The following is an 18,542-nucleotide window of genomic DNA, read 5'->3' on the forward strand; positions in this document are numbered from 1 at the left end:
TTTGGGAATGGCCTGAGTGGAGGAACTTGGGCAACTCACCTAGTGGTCATAGTTTCCACTGGTGAGCATGAGGTCCAGGCCTGGAGGTAGGGCAAGCTAGGAAAGGTAGCTCAAACTGTCGGCAAATGTGTGGGTTGCTTTTGGAAGGGGGCGGATCAGGTGGGGCCGAGCAACCCATGGCTCACTGGCAAGTGCAGAAATCAGACTGGAGTGCAATTCATGCTGGCCTAGGCTGTGACACCTACAGGTCTGCATGAGCCAAGGATGGGAGCAGACTAAGTAGGGACAGGTTCCAGAACTCGTGAGAGTTGGGACTGGAGGTGGGGAAGTGGGCAGGCCGGGTCAGGCCAGGCTACAGCATCCAATGACAAAGGTCAAAACTGATGAGGGGCTATGCCAAACTGGGTCAGAGCAACCACTGCCACACGAAAGATCTATGGCTGGGAACAGTTCTGGTTGGGGAGTAAAGAGGATACCATGACTGGACTGTGGTTCCCACTGGTGATTGCAAAGGCCAGAATAGGGGCTGCTGTCTGGTCTGGGTGTGGTTGCAATATCCCTCAGCACAAGTGTGGGCTGGGTCTGGGGTGCACCAGACTGGGCTACAATCCAGCATCTGCTGGTACTCGTGAGAACCAGGGTAGGTTCAGGATGGACCAGGCTAGGCCTCTGCTCCTGCTGAGCCATGTGTGTGCTGTGTCTGGGTGCGGACCAAGCTTGGCTGGGCTGTAACACCCAATAATAAAAATCGGATTGGGTGAAGGCCAGTCAGGAAAGGCCATTGTTCCTGCTAGAACAGGAGGTGGACCAAGTAAGGCTGGCTGATGGACTCACCACTGTGTACGAGATCTGGTAATGGGAGAGCTTCTGATGGAGGAGCTTGGGTAACTACTCTGTAGGGACACAGTCCCTGCAGATGAGCACAAAAACCAAGACAGGGAGCAATCCAGGCCAGGAAATGGAACCCACCGGCATACACGTGGCACAGGTCAGGGGTGAATCAGGCTGGGCCAGTTCACATCAACCACTGGCAAAACCGAACACCAGAATGGAGTGTGAGTTGGGCTGGGTTGGGTCACAACACAAGTCAGTTCACATGAGGGCCAGGATTGGCGGCAGTTGGCATGGTCTGGGCTGGGCTGTAGCCCTCACTAGTCTGAGCTGGAAATAGGGTGGGCGGGCCCAGACAGGCTACAATACCCACTGGCAAATGCCAAGGGGAGGTGGGCCATGCCAGACTTGCCCCAGCACCCAACCAGCACACATGAGAGCCAGAGTGGGAGGGGGTGAAGCTGGTAGCAGGGCTGCATGGGGTTCTCCTGCTGGACCACCACTCCCACTGGAGAGTGTGAATTGAGATGGGGGCGGACCAGGCTGGGCAGGGCTACACTTGTTGGCCTCATGTGAGCTGGATCAGGGGAAAGCGAGGCTGGATTGACTGTTCCTATTGGTGCAAGCATAAGTCAGAGTGAGTGTGGGTTGGTTGGGCTTTGCCGCAGCATCAGCTGGCAGATGCTGGCATTGGGGGGGGGGGGCAAATTCTGTCAAGTTAAACTGCAGAACCACCTGGACAGTACATGATCCAGGAGTGAGTGGGCCCATTAGGGAAACAGTGGGTACCTGCCTCTTTGGTTGCCACTCCCACTGGTGAACATGAGAACCAGGACCGGGGAAGGCATGGCTAGAGAGTGGGACTAGTTGAGCTGAACTAGGCTTCAAGGCCCATTGACATGTATGAGAGTTGAATGGGATGTGGGACACACTGGACCAGTCTGCTTGTACATACCGAGAGGCTCAGGAACCAGGGCAAGAGGTGGGCCTGGTGGGGATTACTACAAGTTGCTCCGATTAGGCTGCAGCTCTCACTGGTGTACATAAAGACATGGCTGGAGAAAGAACTGATCCAACAATTGCAGCCACCAATATGTACATAAATTGACTGGGGTGACAGACTGTGCCAGGCCCTGTACTGGCAAGCACAGATAAGAATTAGATCTGGGATCACCTTCAATGAAGTTTCTTTGGAGATCCTCCCAACTTAATTGCTGGAGCTAGAACCACAACGATAGAGAAAATTGCAGATTCCATGGTCTGACCATAGAGTTCATGTGTCAGAGCTGGTCTCCTCAGTGGCTTAGAGCAGTGGACAGCATATCCAGATGCACATGGAGGATATGACAGTACATTAGAACCTGCAGAGGACACCTATTACCACAACAGAGGACGGAGGACAGAACAAATCAATCAACTACACCAGCCAAGTGTTGGCAATGAGTATCTGGGCATGAGTATCTGCAGTGGACTATGTCAACCAGTGGATTCTGGAGAGATTTCATCATGCTTGGAATGGTGAGATCAGCAGTAATTCAAAACTGTTGAATTATCGAAACCTCATGAGCCGCACCGTCTCAGCATGCCTCACATTGAGGACAAGGGGTGGTGTCAGGTGGTTGTCCTCTATCCCAGGGTGCAGAAGCATTTAGGAGACTGAGTGTGGCTTCTCTCTTTGTCTCCTGCTTCTCCCAGATACAGGAAGGAAAAAAAGGCAATGTGGAAATGGGGATCTCACCCACTTTCTTGTAGCCTTTGACCCTTATCACCATAATCAACTATATAAAAATCATCAAAAATAAAAATAATTATTAAAATAAGTTACCAGTTTTACATATAATACCAACACACTTTGTATCCTTTACTCATTTACAAGAAAATAAAATACTAAGAAGGTAAATAAAAATTTATATGTAATTGATTGACTGAAAGCCCTTCACCCTTTCTCTGCCGCCCTATTCAATTTAAAATTCAAATGGTAACTAAAATTCTTCATCTTCAAAGTACACCTGTTTTTCCTTGGTTACATAATGTTTTTAATATGGCAAAGACAGAGTACTAAAATATTTTAGCAAAGACAAACATACCAACAGCAACTTCTACGGATAGATTAAAACATCATACAACATACTGGATACTTCTATATTGTGTAGTTTAATAAAAAAAAAATTCAAGTTAGAAAAAAGAAATAGCAGCAATCTCAGTAAATGAGGCTAGTGTAATTCAAGAATAAAGCAAAATTAGGAAAAAATACCAGACAAATAAAGAGATGTACATAAAATTCCTAGAGCATTAACTTTGTTACAGCTTGCCATTTGAATTTTTCTGGTTACCCAAATCATGGACAGCAAAAAGCAATCTGTAATACATACACATGCATATGCACTTCCTTTACTTGGAATGACAGAGCAAGTTTTTGTAGAAAGATGAAACCAAATATAATCCTGCTTCATAACATGAGGTTTAGAATACATATATTTATCTCTTTTTAGCTCTTGTTCTGCAGCTATGCTTCCATTTCTTCGATTCCCTCTGAAGGACTTTGCTGCTAACCATCCACCAGTCACTCAGACTTTCTTAGTATAATCACTTTTAGGCCTCTGAGGTACATTCTTTTTCAGAAACTAGTAGTGGCTTGTGTAATAAGCATTCTAAACTATGCTAAATTAAACTGTTTTTTTGGTTATAAAACAAGTTCTGATAAAAATAGTTTTCAAAGCAGGATATAAGAATGAATATATATGAACTGAGGGTATATGCTTACTTTAGTTTGATGGTCCCCTCCACAGCTAATACTGAAATCTAGTTACCATTCTATTGGTCGGGTAGAGCCTCTAAGAGATGTGTAGGCCAAGAAGGCTCTACCCTCATATAAAGACTAACCATGTTATGACAGAAGTTGATTCACCCCCTCTTGCTCATGCTTTTTTTTTGTAAGATTTATTTTGTTTTTATCAGAAAGGCACAGAGAGGAGAGACAAAGAGGAAGATCCTCTGTTCACTGATTCACTCCCAAAGCAGCCACAACAGCTAGTGCTGAGCTAATCCGAAGCCAGGGGTCAAGACCAGGAGCTTCTTCTGGTCTCCCTCATGGATCCAGGGTCCCAAGGCTTTGGGACGTCCTCGACCGCTTTCCCAGGCCACAAGCAGGGAGCTGGAAGGGAAGTGGGGCTGGCGGGACACAAACTGGAACCCACATGGGACCCTGGTGTGGGCAGGGACCCATGCTCATAGTTTCACGCCCTGCTCATAGTTTCATTTGTTTTTTGCCTTTCTGCTGTATGATGACATCTCCATGTTAACAGACAGCAAGAAAGTTTTGTCAGATGCTGGCACCTAGATGTTATACTTGCCAGCTTCTAAAACTGTGAGCAGTCTCTGTTCTTTATAAATACCTCAGTCTGTAGTATTCTGTTACAGCTGCATAGACAACGTAAGTCCCGGCAATGGATCTCAGCTGGAAAATGAACTCACACAGAATAGGAAGCTTATTTTAGATAATGTGTACAGGAATAAGCAACCAATCACATGCCAAATTTGTCAAGTTAAAAATTAACCTGCCAAAAATTTACAGAATTTTAATTCCCACCTGTGGTTGCCTTGGCAAGGGCAGATCAAATGGCTTTGAAGCCTCATATAGCCTATGGGCCAGACTTTCATCACCCAACATGGGCAGATTACTAGTGGTATATCTGAATCCTGTTGTACAGGAATACACATTACATTCCACTTATTTTATATTAAAGGTAATGCTATCCTAAAAGAGGATATTTCTGCTATACATGTTATCTTATTTAAATATGATAACCTAAACTGACCAAGAATTAAAGTGGAGAAAGGAAAGTGGACCATAAGAGTTTCTAAACTCATGTAAGAAAATATTAACTGGCCCGGGCTAAAAAAGAACATCTTCCATATAAAAGAAATCCCTTTACTGTTATTTGGTATATAAAAAACATGAATATTGGCTTGACTTATGTGAATAAAAAGTTTGTATCAAATGAATTTAAATTTCAATTTATGATCCCTCAAAAATATATAAGCAAAAAAGAAAACCTAACATTTATGTTGACTGGTACTGTAACAACACAAAAACTAAATGTGTTTATTTGCTACAGGGGTACTTGAAAAGACTTATGGAAAAATTGAATTAAAAGATATTTATTTGGTACAAGAAATTAAACTTGTCTTAATTTTTCCCACTAGCTTTCTGAAATAATCTGGTTTATAAGAAAAATACGGTACTTATACTGGATTAAAAAAGGACGTCCTAGGGATAGTACTGTGATATTAGGTTAGGTCAACACTGCTGAAGCTCACATCCCACACTGCAATTCAAGTCCCAGCTGCTCAATTAATTTTGCTAACGCACCTAGGAAAACCGCGGAAGGCGGCCCAAGTGCCTAGTCCCCTACTACCAAACTAGGAGATGCAGATGGAATTCTCGGTTCCTGGTGGTGGCCTAGACCAGCCTCAGCAACAGGGGCCATTTGGATAATGAATAAATGCATGGAAGTTAGTTTCCCCTCACTTGATCCCTGTTTAAACTGTGCTCTATGTAGTGTACAACTACCTGTCTTCCTAGTTTGTATATCAGGCTCCCTCTAACTAGTCCAAGAACCACTACTGTGTGGTACAATGACTTAAGCTGCTGCTTGGGATGCTTGTATCCTGCAATGCAGTACCTGGGATCAAGTCCCAGCTTTTCCACTCTAGATTCAGCTTCCTGCTGATGTGCATGCTGGATAGCAGCAGACAGTGGTTCAAGCACTTGAGTTCCTGCCACCAATATGGGAGACCAGGATGGAGTTCTAGCATTGCAGCCATTTAGGGAATGAACCAGTGGGCCAAACATTCTCTCTCCCTCTTTCTTATGTTGCCTTTCAGATAAACCATAAATCCATCTTTAAAATAAACATTAAAAATGTTTAAGGAGAGAGTTACCAATTTTAAGATGTGGCCAAATAACAAAGTCATAATTAAAGTTTCAAAATAATAAACTGCTCTTGAATGAAAAAATATAAACTTCTATTAAAAAACTAGACTTGGGGATTAAGGACAATTCATAGACTAGGGATAAATAAATAAATAAATAAATAAATAAAGTAACCATGTCAGACTTCCTTTTAAAAAACAGAGTTCCTTGTGACCATCAATAAAAAACACAGTAAGTCTTGAAATACTTTTACTTGACTCTTAAAATAAAGTACACCAAGTAATACCACATTTTCACAGATGAGAAAACAGAGGATCATCCAAGTTACACATAAAACACTGAAGCAATGAACTCAGTGAGCAATGAACTCTGTCTCCCAAAAAGGTAAAATGTAACCAGTATTCACGAATGTGACCCTATTTGGAAATAAGGTCTGTTGATGCAGTCAAGTTAAGATGAAGTCATTAACATAGGCTGTGAATTGACAACTGGTTTTACCAAGAAATGGGGCAGGCATTTCACGGTGGGGCTAAGCACTGGTCAGGACCCCAAAGTCTCATACTGGTGTATCTGTTAAAATCACCAAGTTTGTGATACTTTGTTATGGAAAAATTAGGAAATTAATATAGTCTAATGTACATCTGCTGATTCCAAGGCTGGTACTTTTTACACTTTCTAATACCAGTCCAATTGATAAAGTTAATGTGAGACTAGACTTTAAAGTGAAGTTTTTTAGTAAATTTTAGACAGTCAATATATTTCTGTGCACTCCATTCACATGGTGTTGTACATGGTAACTGATATTACTTGTTCTCATTTAGAGAATTTAAGCCACTTAAGATTTAAACAGCACTTCCTGGTTTTGCTTATTTAAGACAAAAGATTAAACTTCCAAGTTTTAGAAATAATATCTTCTCAAAAATTCAATAAGTAATGATGTCTTATATACATGATGTTATTAACAAAAAACGTCCCAGATGGGACACACCTGTATCATTTTATTTTATTTTAAAGAACAGATTCAAACATGCACTAGAAGCTACTGGATCAGTATCAATACTACTATATCTCAATTTCCAAACTATATTCTCACATGGCATCCCATAGTAGAAAAGGATAAGTAAGTACAACACACTGCACACAAGGCTAAAGGTCTTGTTCACAGGAATACAGCTGGGCAAATCAGCTGACAGAAGAAGCACTGCCAAAACCCACAATTAGCACACTTAGAAAGTTTAAAAAAAAATCAAAACACTAAGCCTAAAAGCAAAGAGCCATTAGTTCTTTACAAGAAAGTCATTAGAAAGACCATTTTTCCACGACTTTTTAATTATTCCAAAATCTAAAGCCAACAGTGTCCCTATTTAGAACAGTAAAAAGCACTCACAAGAGGTCATTGTTTCCTTTCAGACATTTAACTGATGTCAGACTTATTTAAAGTTGGTCACTGCAAACAAAAAGAGCAGCTGCTATTTTGTTATCTTTAGCTGTATTCTTCCACAAATAAGAGAAATATACTGATCTAATACTGATCAAGAAATCAACAAGATTTTTAATATGTTTGCTTAAAATTAAATGCCCGACTATAAATACCACAATTTCATACTGCCTTTGGGAACAAGGCAGACTGACATAGGATCTGAGTGAGTTTCTCAAGTAAGGAAGTGATAGAAAGCTAACAACCACAATCACCCTCCTCTTCAAAGAGCTTCAACAATATAAAAATAATCAAATTATCATGCACTAAGAGTATTACTAAACTTCACAATGATGCTGTGTAACTAAGGTTAGTTGTGTTCATGTTATGCATTTAACAAATGTATAATGCAAACGTCAGATGAGTTTCAAAACTACTGATCAGCAACGGACATTCCAATTTGTATGAAAACATCATTGAAATGTATATTAAAGCACAAATAAAGGCATTACAAGTCATCATTCTCACCAAGAAATGGAGAATAACCTGTAACATGCCATCAAATATCAAGGCCATGGGGAATCATGTAAGAGAGAAAAAAACCTTAAAAACCATAAAGACCTAGCATTTTCCATGCAAACAGCTAGAAAGATGAACTACTTCACAACATGAAGTATGAAACAGAACAAAAACAAATTAATAGTTAAATAAAAAGATCTAAAACAAAAATTAAATACAGCACAGCAAGTGAAACCCTAAAGATGGGGAGAGCACAGGGCATATGCATGAAGACATAATTTCAAAACTACAGGGCAGCTAGAATGAAGAAATCTTCTTAAGGAAGAGACCACTTTGAACTGAAAGACATCAGATACTTACTCACTAAAAAGCATTAATGCTTCCAGATCCAATGCAGAATACACAATGCACTCTTGGATAAATCTATATGGAAGATTTACCATTTTCTCAAAACTATTAACCCGATTTAAAGCAATCAGGACCTACAAGTAGTGCTCCAGATGGCTGCTCCCTGATAACACATCAAACAGCAAAGACTTTTCATAAAAGCTGCAAAGCTGGAATTTGATTATAAGATTAGATTTTAGTGGGATTGCATTTTTCATTTTAACTATCATTTACCTTGCCTTATACAAACAGAAGGTATCTACCTTCAAGAGATTCTGAATTCAACTATAAAAGTTGGAATAAAGAAATGAGAGAGCATGAAAAGATATGTCATTAAGAAAAATTATTTTGGCCACAGCTAGCACTGAAGTACAAAAATCAACTCAAGGAATGAGCTAAGAACCAGTGAATATAAAAGCACATGAATATACCATTCACTTAAAAAAAATGAACAGTTTGATTTTAAATAATTAAAAATAATCATGGAGGATCAATATTATGGCATAGTGCATAAAGCTGCCATCTGCGACACTGGTTTCTCATATGGATGCTGGTATACATACTGGCTGCTCCACATTTGATCCAGCTTCTTGTTGCTGGCCTTGGAAGAACACTGGAAGACAGCCTGAATGTTTGGGCCCCTGTCACTCTTGTGGGAGACCTGTATGAAATTTCTGATTCCTGATTTGGTCTAACCTAGCCCTGGCTGTTGTGGCCATTTAGGAAATGAATAGTAGATGAAAACTCCCTCTTTCACAATAAGTAAATTAACTCTTAAAAAAATCATGCAATAAAATATTATCTTCTTTCCTTGGGCAAGGAATCCAACATTTTAACTAATGGTAAGTATTTGATAACAAATCAAAACCAATTTTGAATACTGTTGTAAATTACTGTAATGGTTATAACTGAATAAAAGGAATGCTTAAAGAAGAGGAAAAGAGTCACATGATAAAATGCAAGTTTCCAGCAACATTTATTCAGTTGACAAACATCCCTAAAATTTTGTCTTAGGCACTGTTTTAGTAACCAGAAACAGAGTAAACAAGCCACACCTTTACTAAGCCTATAATCTAGTAAAAAGGCTTTGTACTAGGCTGGATGAAAGGATGTCAAATACTTACAAAATCTATAAAGAAAAACGGAACAAGGTAAGATAAAAGAATTCCAGATCTTAGAAGAATTGGAAAGAAATGAGACATGACTTAAAAATGAGTAAACAACAAATTAACTTTATGGCAAATATAAAATTCTTGGTGAAGGTAAGAAACAGAAGATAATTGGGTTCTTACTGGCAATTATAATGGCACTGGAATTGAAGAATCCAATATTCTACTCACTATTATTTATAAATACAGACATCAAAAAGGAAAACCAAGGAGATGCCTTCAATGTTAACTTATACTCAGATTAATCTCTTTAATATTATGTGCCTTTAGGTTGTTCCAGCACCAACAAAAACGATTAAATCATACAGGCGAAGAATATCCAAAAGTGTTAGAAAAAAGTATGAGTGAAAAGATTCCAATCTAGGTGAAGGAAAAATAAAAGGAGGACAGTGGATCTTATTTTAGCACTGGAACAATTACATGGACATTGAAATCAGGAGAGATGTGGGGGACATAAAAGAAAATTAATTAGAAGACTTAAAAGACTCAAATCAGTCAAATGACCACGAGTGGACAGAGGTTTCACCGACACCTGAATTTTTATTTCATTCCTTCATGTTCTTTCTCATGAAGCTAAGTACTCATTTCAAAGTTGATCTCAACAAGAAACTTACTACTCTAATATTTTCATCCACATCCATTTTGGCATAAAAAATATAAGAAAACACATTTCTACGAGTTTCTTTTAATGGACACGGAAATGCTGACATCTTTCTGTCATTTCGATGAAAAAATTATATGGGTTTTTGAACATAATAGGATATATACACTGGCTTAAAAGCTGATGCTATGAAACCAATGCTCCGATTTTGGATTAAGCCACAAGTTATAGGCACTGGCATCCCATATGGGTGCAAGTTCAAGTTACAGCTGCTTCACTTCTGATCTAGCTCCCTGCTAATGAACCGGGGAAAGCATCAGAGGATAGCCCAAGTGCTTGGGCTTCTGCACCCGTGTGGGAAACCTGAATGAAGCTCTTGGCTCCAGCCTGGGCAGCCCCAGTCACTGTAGTCATTTGAGGAGTGAACCAATGGATGAAAAACCCCTTTCTTCCTTTCCCTCTCCTTTTCTCCACCTTTCACATGAAATAAATCTTTTAAAAAAAGGAAAAACAAGAAGAGCAGATGCTGGTGGCAACAATTTCGGAAAAGGGTGTATTTATTTTTACCAAGACATTTTTAACCATACATATTTTTCAAATACAATGCTTTAAGGTTAAGATAGCACACAAAATTGTACAGGATATTCTTGACAATAATAACTCCATACTGTATGTTTAAATGTGGATCATAAAACAGTTAAAAAAAAAAAACTCAAAGAATTTGCAGAGTGGTTCATTGCTGGCAAAAAACAGTTGTATTGCAATGGCCATGTGGGCTCTCTTCCAGGAATAGAAGGTAATGGCTAGAATCTGTGATCCGTGACATCAACATCCCATACGGGTGCCAGTTCATATCCTGGTTGTTTTACTTCTGATCCAGCACCCTGCTAATGGCTTGGAAAAAGCAGCAAAGGATGGCACAAGTGTTTGGGCTTTTGCCACCTAAGCAGGAGACCTAGAAGAAACCATTGGTTTTTGGATATGGCCTAGCCCAGTATCAGCCATTGTCGCCATCTGGGGACTGAACAAGAGTGTAAAAGATGACTCCCATTCAAACAAATACATAGATCCTTTTAAAAAAAAAAAAAAAAACTGGCACAAAAATTTTGTAATCCATGCAGTTTTTTCATAAGTTTTTCAGAATTTTCACAATATTTCAAGTAAATACCAAAATAGGGAAAGAAATCATTTGTATGCACCTCAAAAGATTATTATATCAAATATACTTATAATCAGAACTACTGCTGGTAAAATCTGAGATGTAAAGAAAATTCTAAGCACTCATAATCCATCTTTATAAAAACAAATACATTAAAAGTATCTGGCTTAATAAAAGTAATGATGATCAGTTTCCCTGAACACAAGCTGTCTTTAGAGAAGAGAAAGAAAACTCACTTTATCATTGATGGGATGATGGTGGTGGCAGTGAAGACACATGTGTGCTAATATGGTCATCGTGATTCTTACTTCTTAATTAGAGCTAAATTCATTATTTCCAGTAAACAGACTTTGTCAGTTTATTAAATGAGTTCAATGCTCAAAAAAGCTAAAAAGTTGAAAGATCCCCTATGCTTCACTAGTTTACAAACTATGTAGAGACCAGATATAAACTGGATAAACTATATCTGCATGCATTGGCAAATGTGATGCATGTGTACCAAGTGAAAAAGGAATTGCAAGTACATTATCATCAGATGCTCATTACACAAATATTTCAGAAAAACAATAAATCCATATAGGAACCAATCAGTTGGCAGAGGAACCATTTAACAAAAGATGAATGTTGTGACAACTGGATATAATTAACTCTTTTTAACGGTTACATAGTATGGTCAGAGCCAGACATAAAAGTCAAGTCATCCAATCACCTCACAAGGTTTCAATTCATAGTATGCCAGAGGAGATGACAAAATAACAAAGGCATTTCCTTCTGTTCTCCTAACTCCACTGGCAAAACAGAAATAAAACTAAAAAACAAAAACAAAATAAATCACAGGTTCCTCAAATGCAATGAATTTCAAGAACTGTAAGAGAAAGCCCAGACTGTTTTGCAGAAGAGTTTGTCATACAAAGAAATAAATTCAGGTTTGGATTTCAATGTTCCTCCCCGCTTTTGGTTTGTTTTTGAATATAATGTCAAAGAGTTATCTAACAGAATGCATGTAGAACTTGAGAATTTTCAATATTTAGTGTCTTATAACCTACCTACCATTTCCTTCTACATAATCAATATCCTCAGAAGTTCTTACAAGACAAAGATATGAAGAACACACATGACACAGAAAAACAGTAACCTGCTTCTAAGTTGTATACAATCTCTCTTAGCACTGCATCTCCTCAATTGCAAGCATATTAGAATATCACATAAAAGATCAAGTACCTGTGCTCCTGATACAGGGCCAAAGGGGTTTGGTGGTCTCATAACAGGCTGACTGTATATTAAGGTTGGTTGTGTCATTACAGGCACACTTCCCATTTGCGGAGGCTAAAAAAACAGAATAAAAACTTAAAGGATATGAATTCACATCTTCCTTATTACAACTAAATAACAAGAAAGCTGAGATGAGAACTACTACTGTTTCTGCTTTGACTCAAACAGAAAAGTCCCTAAAATGAAATAAAAACTAATAGCTATAAAATTTTAAGAAATTCTGTGACTATGGGAAGCCTTTAGCATAGACATTTTTATAAGGCAGTTAAGAAAGTCTACTCAATGATTTGCAAAATTTAAACTTTTCTGTATAGCACAACAGATAAAATGATTCAGACCAAATAATTTTGAAAAATTTCAGATTAAAGGCAAAATTTAAAATTCATTCTTAAACTGTTAAGCAAATAGCTTTTGTACATTAAATCCTTATACCATAGTGCCAGTGATGCCATGTGAAGAAGCTAACTCTACAGTTCTTCCATTTTATTTAACATATTTAGAAGCTTTAGAAGGCTCGTAAATTACAAAGCAATCTTAATAAAAAATAGAATTTCAACCAATCATCTATTTCTTTATTTTTTTAAATAACTTATTTTTATTTGAAAGATAGAGTTACAGAGAGGAGACAAACACAGAACGAGATTCTCCATCTGTAGGTTTATCCCCAAATGGCCTCATCAGCCCAGAGCTCTGGGTTTCCAATGTGAGTGCTCAGGTCAAAAACATAAGCCATCCTCCTCTGCTTTCCCAGGCCATAAGGAGGGAGGCTGGACTGGAAGCAGAATAGCTGGTACCCATATGAGATGCCAATGCCATAGTAGGAGGCTTAGCTGGTACCCATATGGGATGTCAAGGTGCCAGCATTCACCCATAAAACCGGCAAAGTGACATTACTTAGTTGAAAATAACTAATACACAGACTACTACAGTAGTTTGTTTAAGAAGAAATACTTTAAGAGGCCAGCATTATGGTATACTGCATTAAATTCCTGCGTGTTAACAGCACCACATATGAACACTGTTTCAAGTCCTAGCTGCTCTACCTCAAATGCTGCTTCCTGCTAAATGCGCCTAGGAAGGCAGCAGGAGATGACCCAAGTGCACGGGCCTCTGACATCCACATGATAAGACACAGATGAAGTACCTGCCTCCTGGAATCATCCAGGGCCAGCCCTGGCTACTGCGACGTGTCAGGGAAGAACTAAATAGTCCATTTCAATCCATCAACTGCTATCTCTTTCCCTCCCTGCCTCTTTCTATGTAACACTGTGTTTCAAATAAATTAACTTTAAAAAACAAAACCACAATCTTACCTTTCAGTAGCTTATAGTTAACTGCTGAATTACACTATTGTTAATGCAAGCTTTACTTTAAGCATTTGACATAAATTTTTAGGCAAATTCCTTTTTAATGCAATGCACAATTCTAAAATCTGTATAAAAGAAGCCAATTCCTCAACAGGTGATAAAGCAGAACAGCCATAGCAGCAACATCAGGAGACAACACACTGCCTTCTGCCATCAGGTTTCTCACGTGTGTAACCACGAGTTGAAACCACAAATTCATTCCTACTTTACATGAACCTACACTCTGAGAGGTTTGGAAGATTAGGGGCAGTATATAATGTGGATTGTGTGGAACCTAAATGTTTAGATTCTAAATCACTACCATAGAAAAATTCTTCTGGCCTTGAACAGATGAAATTTAATGCTCCACAATTCATGAAATGTTAACCCTCTCCTTCCCCTACAGTTTTAAGATTATAAAACCTCGCTGACATTTCATGTGAATTACATAACAAAAGCTTGGAGATGACACTAAAGTTTAAACACATTTGTAATGACACATGTACGGCTCAGCAAAGTTACCAGGAGAAAAATAAACCAAGGAATAGGTGTTCTGACATAGTGAGTTAAGTTGCTGCTTGCAATGCTCATATCCACAGAGTGTTTGGTGAAGTCTGGCTATCCCGCTTCCAATCCGACTTCCTGCCAATACAAACTGTGAAGGCAGCACGTGATGGCTCAAGTTGTTGAGTCCTTGTCACCCACATTGGAGACACAAATCAAACCTCCAGACTCTTGCTTCAGCCTGGTCCAGCCCTGGCTGCTGTGGGTGTTTGGGGAGTGAACCAGCAGAGAAAAACTATCTCCATCACCTGAATGCCTTTCAAATAAATAAGAATGAATTTAAAAACTAACACTCATGTTCCAGCTAAGAAAATGAAAAGGAACCCAAGTAATAGTGTAAAACTTAATTAATAAACAGACTGTGTACTATAGGGTTATTCTAGAAATACTGAAGAAATCAATGTTCTGGCGTAACTGTGCTAAGAATTAGCCCTAAGTGGGTATGGCACTAAATTGATTTTTAGTTAAGAGTGTTAAAATCATGTTATATAGGAAGCAATCTATTTTCCAAAATTTTTTTCTGGAAAAATACTTACAATTCCATATCCTATCATTCCTGTTGGTGTAGTAGCTGGATAGGCCATTACAGGAGGTGCCTGACAAGGTGAAAGAAAAAAATAACCAAAAAAAGTATAACTCATGTGTGTCAACCAAGTTCAAGGAATTAAGAGCTATAGTTCCATTAAGAACTGCTAAGACAGCTGTGATTGAGTGACACGATAATAATGGTGACAATTAATGCTCAATAAGTCTTAAAATCATCAGAAAACAAGTTACAGAAATAAATATTTACCCCTTAAGCTTAGATACAGGAGTGATATGTCAATGTGCTTTTAAAGCTTTGAAAAATTTCTGACTTAAAAATAGATAAAAACCTAAAATTCAGAGTTCTGTACTATGCTAAAACAACATTTACCCAGATAAATGAGATTAATGGGTGTCTTCCTGGGCACCTCATTTTTTAATAAAAGAAAAAATGTGAAGATTTTAAATCAATTCATAATCTAATCTTTGGGAGGGAAAATGGTTCCTAAGGATCCTATTTAACTAAAAGAAAAAAATTCTCAAAGATGTCAAACTACTATTGATTGTGACTATTTCTACAAATGACAGAGTTCTTGTAAGAGGAGTATGTATGCTAGCTTTGTTTCTTATTTACTCCAAAAACTGATTTAAGAGGAATGATCAAAGATCATCCACCATTGAATGCTTAAGTTCTACTACTATTCCTACTGGTGTAACTGATCATCTATAAATATACAAGCTGAAAACACAACTGTTTCATAATCGCTGTCTTAACATTCCCTGTGTCTGTATAAAAACAAACTGAATAGAAGTGGAAAGACCAATCACATTGCTAAAACATTAAAAAAAAAAAACAGTATCGCAATTTGAACATATGCATGGAGAAGTAAAATGAAGCAGAACTTTTTCAAAACAGCAATAAGGTGAACAGTTAAAAGTTTAGTATTTGGGTAAGCATGTAGGGCACATTGGTCTCTCCCTACTTAAAATCCAAGATTTGTAAGAGCAGTAAATAAACTGCCAAGATAGCAGAAAGCCTGTAAGATTTCATGCAGTTATTATTCCAAACATTACCACAATCAACATTTCCCCTCATTCAAAAGTTATCAAGTGCATAGTGGCAGCACAGATACACACACAGACACCCAGCCATCTGGCAGCAAATGGCGGAATAGTAAGCAAGAAAAAAAATTGGTACTTCCCATGCCACCATCATAATCAATCTGCAACACACCCATGAAATCAGTAAATGCTAAGAAGAATTTCTGGCACACTGAAAATCTGAATATGAAAACAAGTAATAGCTGGAAGGTTATGAGATTCTGCTGCAGCAGTGGTTAATAGCATGCCAATTTATTGCAAAAAGGCTAGTTTTCGGTCACTTACGTATTGTGGAAAATGCATGCCATTCTGTTTTTCCCAGGAAGAACAATTACATAATGCAATAACACTGGATTAGAACAAGTACTTACACAACAGAAAATACACAGAGAGCATTTTAGTTCACAAGTACATTCACTAACTACCTAAAGTCCCTTGCATTTCCAGTATCTGATGAAAGAACATCTATACTAAAACACTATCAAGGTTGACAATGGAAACCTTTTTCCTTTATTGACGCCATAGTTAATTGGCCATAAACATCAATACAACATAAAATCTAATGTAAGTAGCAATACTGCAAAAACTCTGGGCATCTCATTAACAGAGTTGAATCAATGTTTACCATAAAAAAGAAATAATTAAAAAAATTTCTATCATAGTTTTAAAAATTCCAGTAATTTTTACAAAAAATATAAAAACCTTGACAGTGTTTAACAATTAACAACAAGGTTAGAAATGTCATAAGCAGCAGTTTGTCTTATGTAGTGAATCACATCAATCTTAATCGTTAGCCGTTAAAAAGAAACTGTATAATGTACAAATATTTCAATAAGTCCTCGAGATGATTTACATTGCCATATACAAAACAGTAGCATAAAAACTTCCATCTTGTCAATTTACACATGAATTCTAGCTGGTTAGATGATTATCACATTCCACTACATATCGCATAAGCACTACACACAAACCTTTAATATGTCATACAGACTAATACTAAAAATCAAAATACTAATTCCATTTTAGTATCAGCCTTGATATACATATGTATCATCCATTATATTGCTTCAAACTTGGAAGAATCACATCACTTGACTCTTACAACTGACTTAATTCAAACTCTTCCAAGACAGCACTGTTTACAGACTAAAGATAGTAAAAATACATGTGCACAGAAAAACTTACTTGTGTGTGAAAAAGTACTACCTCAAAATGTAGCTAAATTTAACTACTATTTTCCACTCATGAAAAGACCAATAATAATAATAATAAGTTCTTTAGGTAATATAACACAAAATTTTAATCAACACACTACTTTTAGCTCATCTCTACAAATTACAATTAACCAAAGGAACACAAGGCAATGTTTTAAAAGGGAGTTAATAACAAGACACTGTTTTAATGACAATGGAGGTATCTATCAACAATATGAAGGTTTTACTTCCAATCAAAATGCTGCTTCTAGCCTACTGATAGAAGCAGGTCCTATTGTTCCACAGAAGGAATATATTTTTCTGAGACTTGCTGGATTGGAAAGGCAGCAGCTGGCCAGGGACAAGGCAATGAATGAAAAACCTTTATGATTCAAGATTATACAGTATGTGAAATACACATTAAAATGTACATGTTTCCTCCAGCAATGGCTCTGTATTAACTAGCTCAGTATTCAGGATGACTCCAAGTACATAAGTCCTACAAATGATGAGTGCCAACTGAATAAATTATACGACAATATTAACAAACAAGCAGTTTGAGGCTAGCAGTGAAGAGAGTGATGAAGAGCTTATTGCTCTGCAGCTCCCAGGCTGCGTGGGGTAAAAACCACTCACTCAAAAGCTCTGGGACCCTCTGCACAGTTTTGTATCTGTGCCTTTCATTTCTTCAGTTGTATGAAGTGGGGATACTTAAACTCCTTCGACACAGGGTTAATATGAGGATTTTACAAAATTAACATCACATACTTTTTATTATTAAAATTATTCCTGGTACAGAGTAACCTAACATGTAGCTACTAAAATGTACCTGGCAAATAAGACAAACCAATCTCCTTTAAACAAAATGCAAATTGTTTATATTCCTAAAATTCAAGTTAATAATCTTTCCACTTAAGCCTATCACTTTAAAAACACTTCCATGTTACACATTTAATTATTTACTTGCTAGTATATAAGCTTTTCCAACTCACCATTGTTGCAGCATTCCAAGCAGTTGTAGGTGCAACCTTTGGTTGCCAGTTAGATCCTCCAGTTAACTTCTTTTCACCTGGTTGACTCCAATTTACATCACTTTGAACAAACATAAGGAGATTAAATGTCTAATTTAAAGCTTTCATAGTACATAAGCAGAACAGAGCATCAACAACACAAACCTTACTACTTCAAATATATATACTTCAAGATGAGAACCCAATCAACCTCTAAATGACAGGTGGGTAAAGAACACGAAACACTTACTTCTTAGTGGTTCCATTTCCAATGCCAAGATCTAGGACAGGAGAGAAAGAAAACATTTTAAAACTAGATTCATTTTAACAGTAGAACTTAGTTTTCAAGAAGGCTAAAGAATTCAAAGACTACTTACTGCCCACAAGGTTGGCTAAAGATGAATCCAAGTCATCAGATACTAACTTGTTAGGTGGGAGTTTGGCAGCAGGAAGACTCTGGCTCTGAGAGGCCACAGTAGGTTTGAGGAGTCCACCTAGTTCATCAAAACCTT

At 37.8% G+C, this 18,542-nt stretch overlaps 1 protein-coding gene across 26 annotated transcripts in view; it reads right to left on the bottom strand.

Moving 5' to 3' along the window:
- Nucleotides 1-18,542, bottom strand: part of PICALM (phosphatidylinositol binding clathrin assembly protein) — a 125,179-nt gene that overhangs the window by 44,065 nt on the left and 62,572 nt on the right. For 6 of the 26 annotated variants that reach the window (XM_040964140.1, XM_040964138.1, XM_040964152.1 and 3 more), the window contains 6 exons: nucleotides 18,408-18,539; nucleotides 18,281-18,311; nucleotides 18,013-18,112; nucleotides 16,113-16,136; nucleotides 14,738-14,797; nucleotides 12,241-12,345 (listed from right to left, as the gene is read on the bottom strand). In XM_040964140.1, coding sequence (XP_040820074.1) covers nucleotides 12,241-12,345; nucleotides 14,738-14,797; nucleotides 16,113-16,136; nucleotides 18,013-18,112; nucleotides 18,281-18,311; nucleotides 18,408-18,539 — 452 coding nt within the window. Of the gene's footprint in view, nucleotides 1-2,186; nucleotides 2,523-10,939; nucleotides 12,346-14,737; nucleotides 14,798-16,112; nucleotides 16,137-18,012; nucleotides 18,113-18,280; nucleotides 18,312-18,407; nucleotides 18,540-18,542 lie in introns of those variants that run through there. The other 20 variants (XM_040964145.1, XM_040964129.1, XM_040964146.1 and 17 more) reach the window with 8 other exon arrangements.

Source organism: Ochotona curzoniae, unplaced genomic scaffold (assembly GCF_017591425.1).
Source record: "Ochotona curzoniae isolate NIBS_2020 unplaced genomic scaffold, NIBS_Ocur_1.0 scaffold_3223, whole genome shotgun sequence".
Classification (NCBI taxonomy): Eukaryota; Metazoa; Chordata; class Mammalia; order Lagomorpha; family Ochotonidae; genus Ochotona; species Ochotona curzoniae.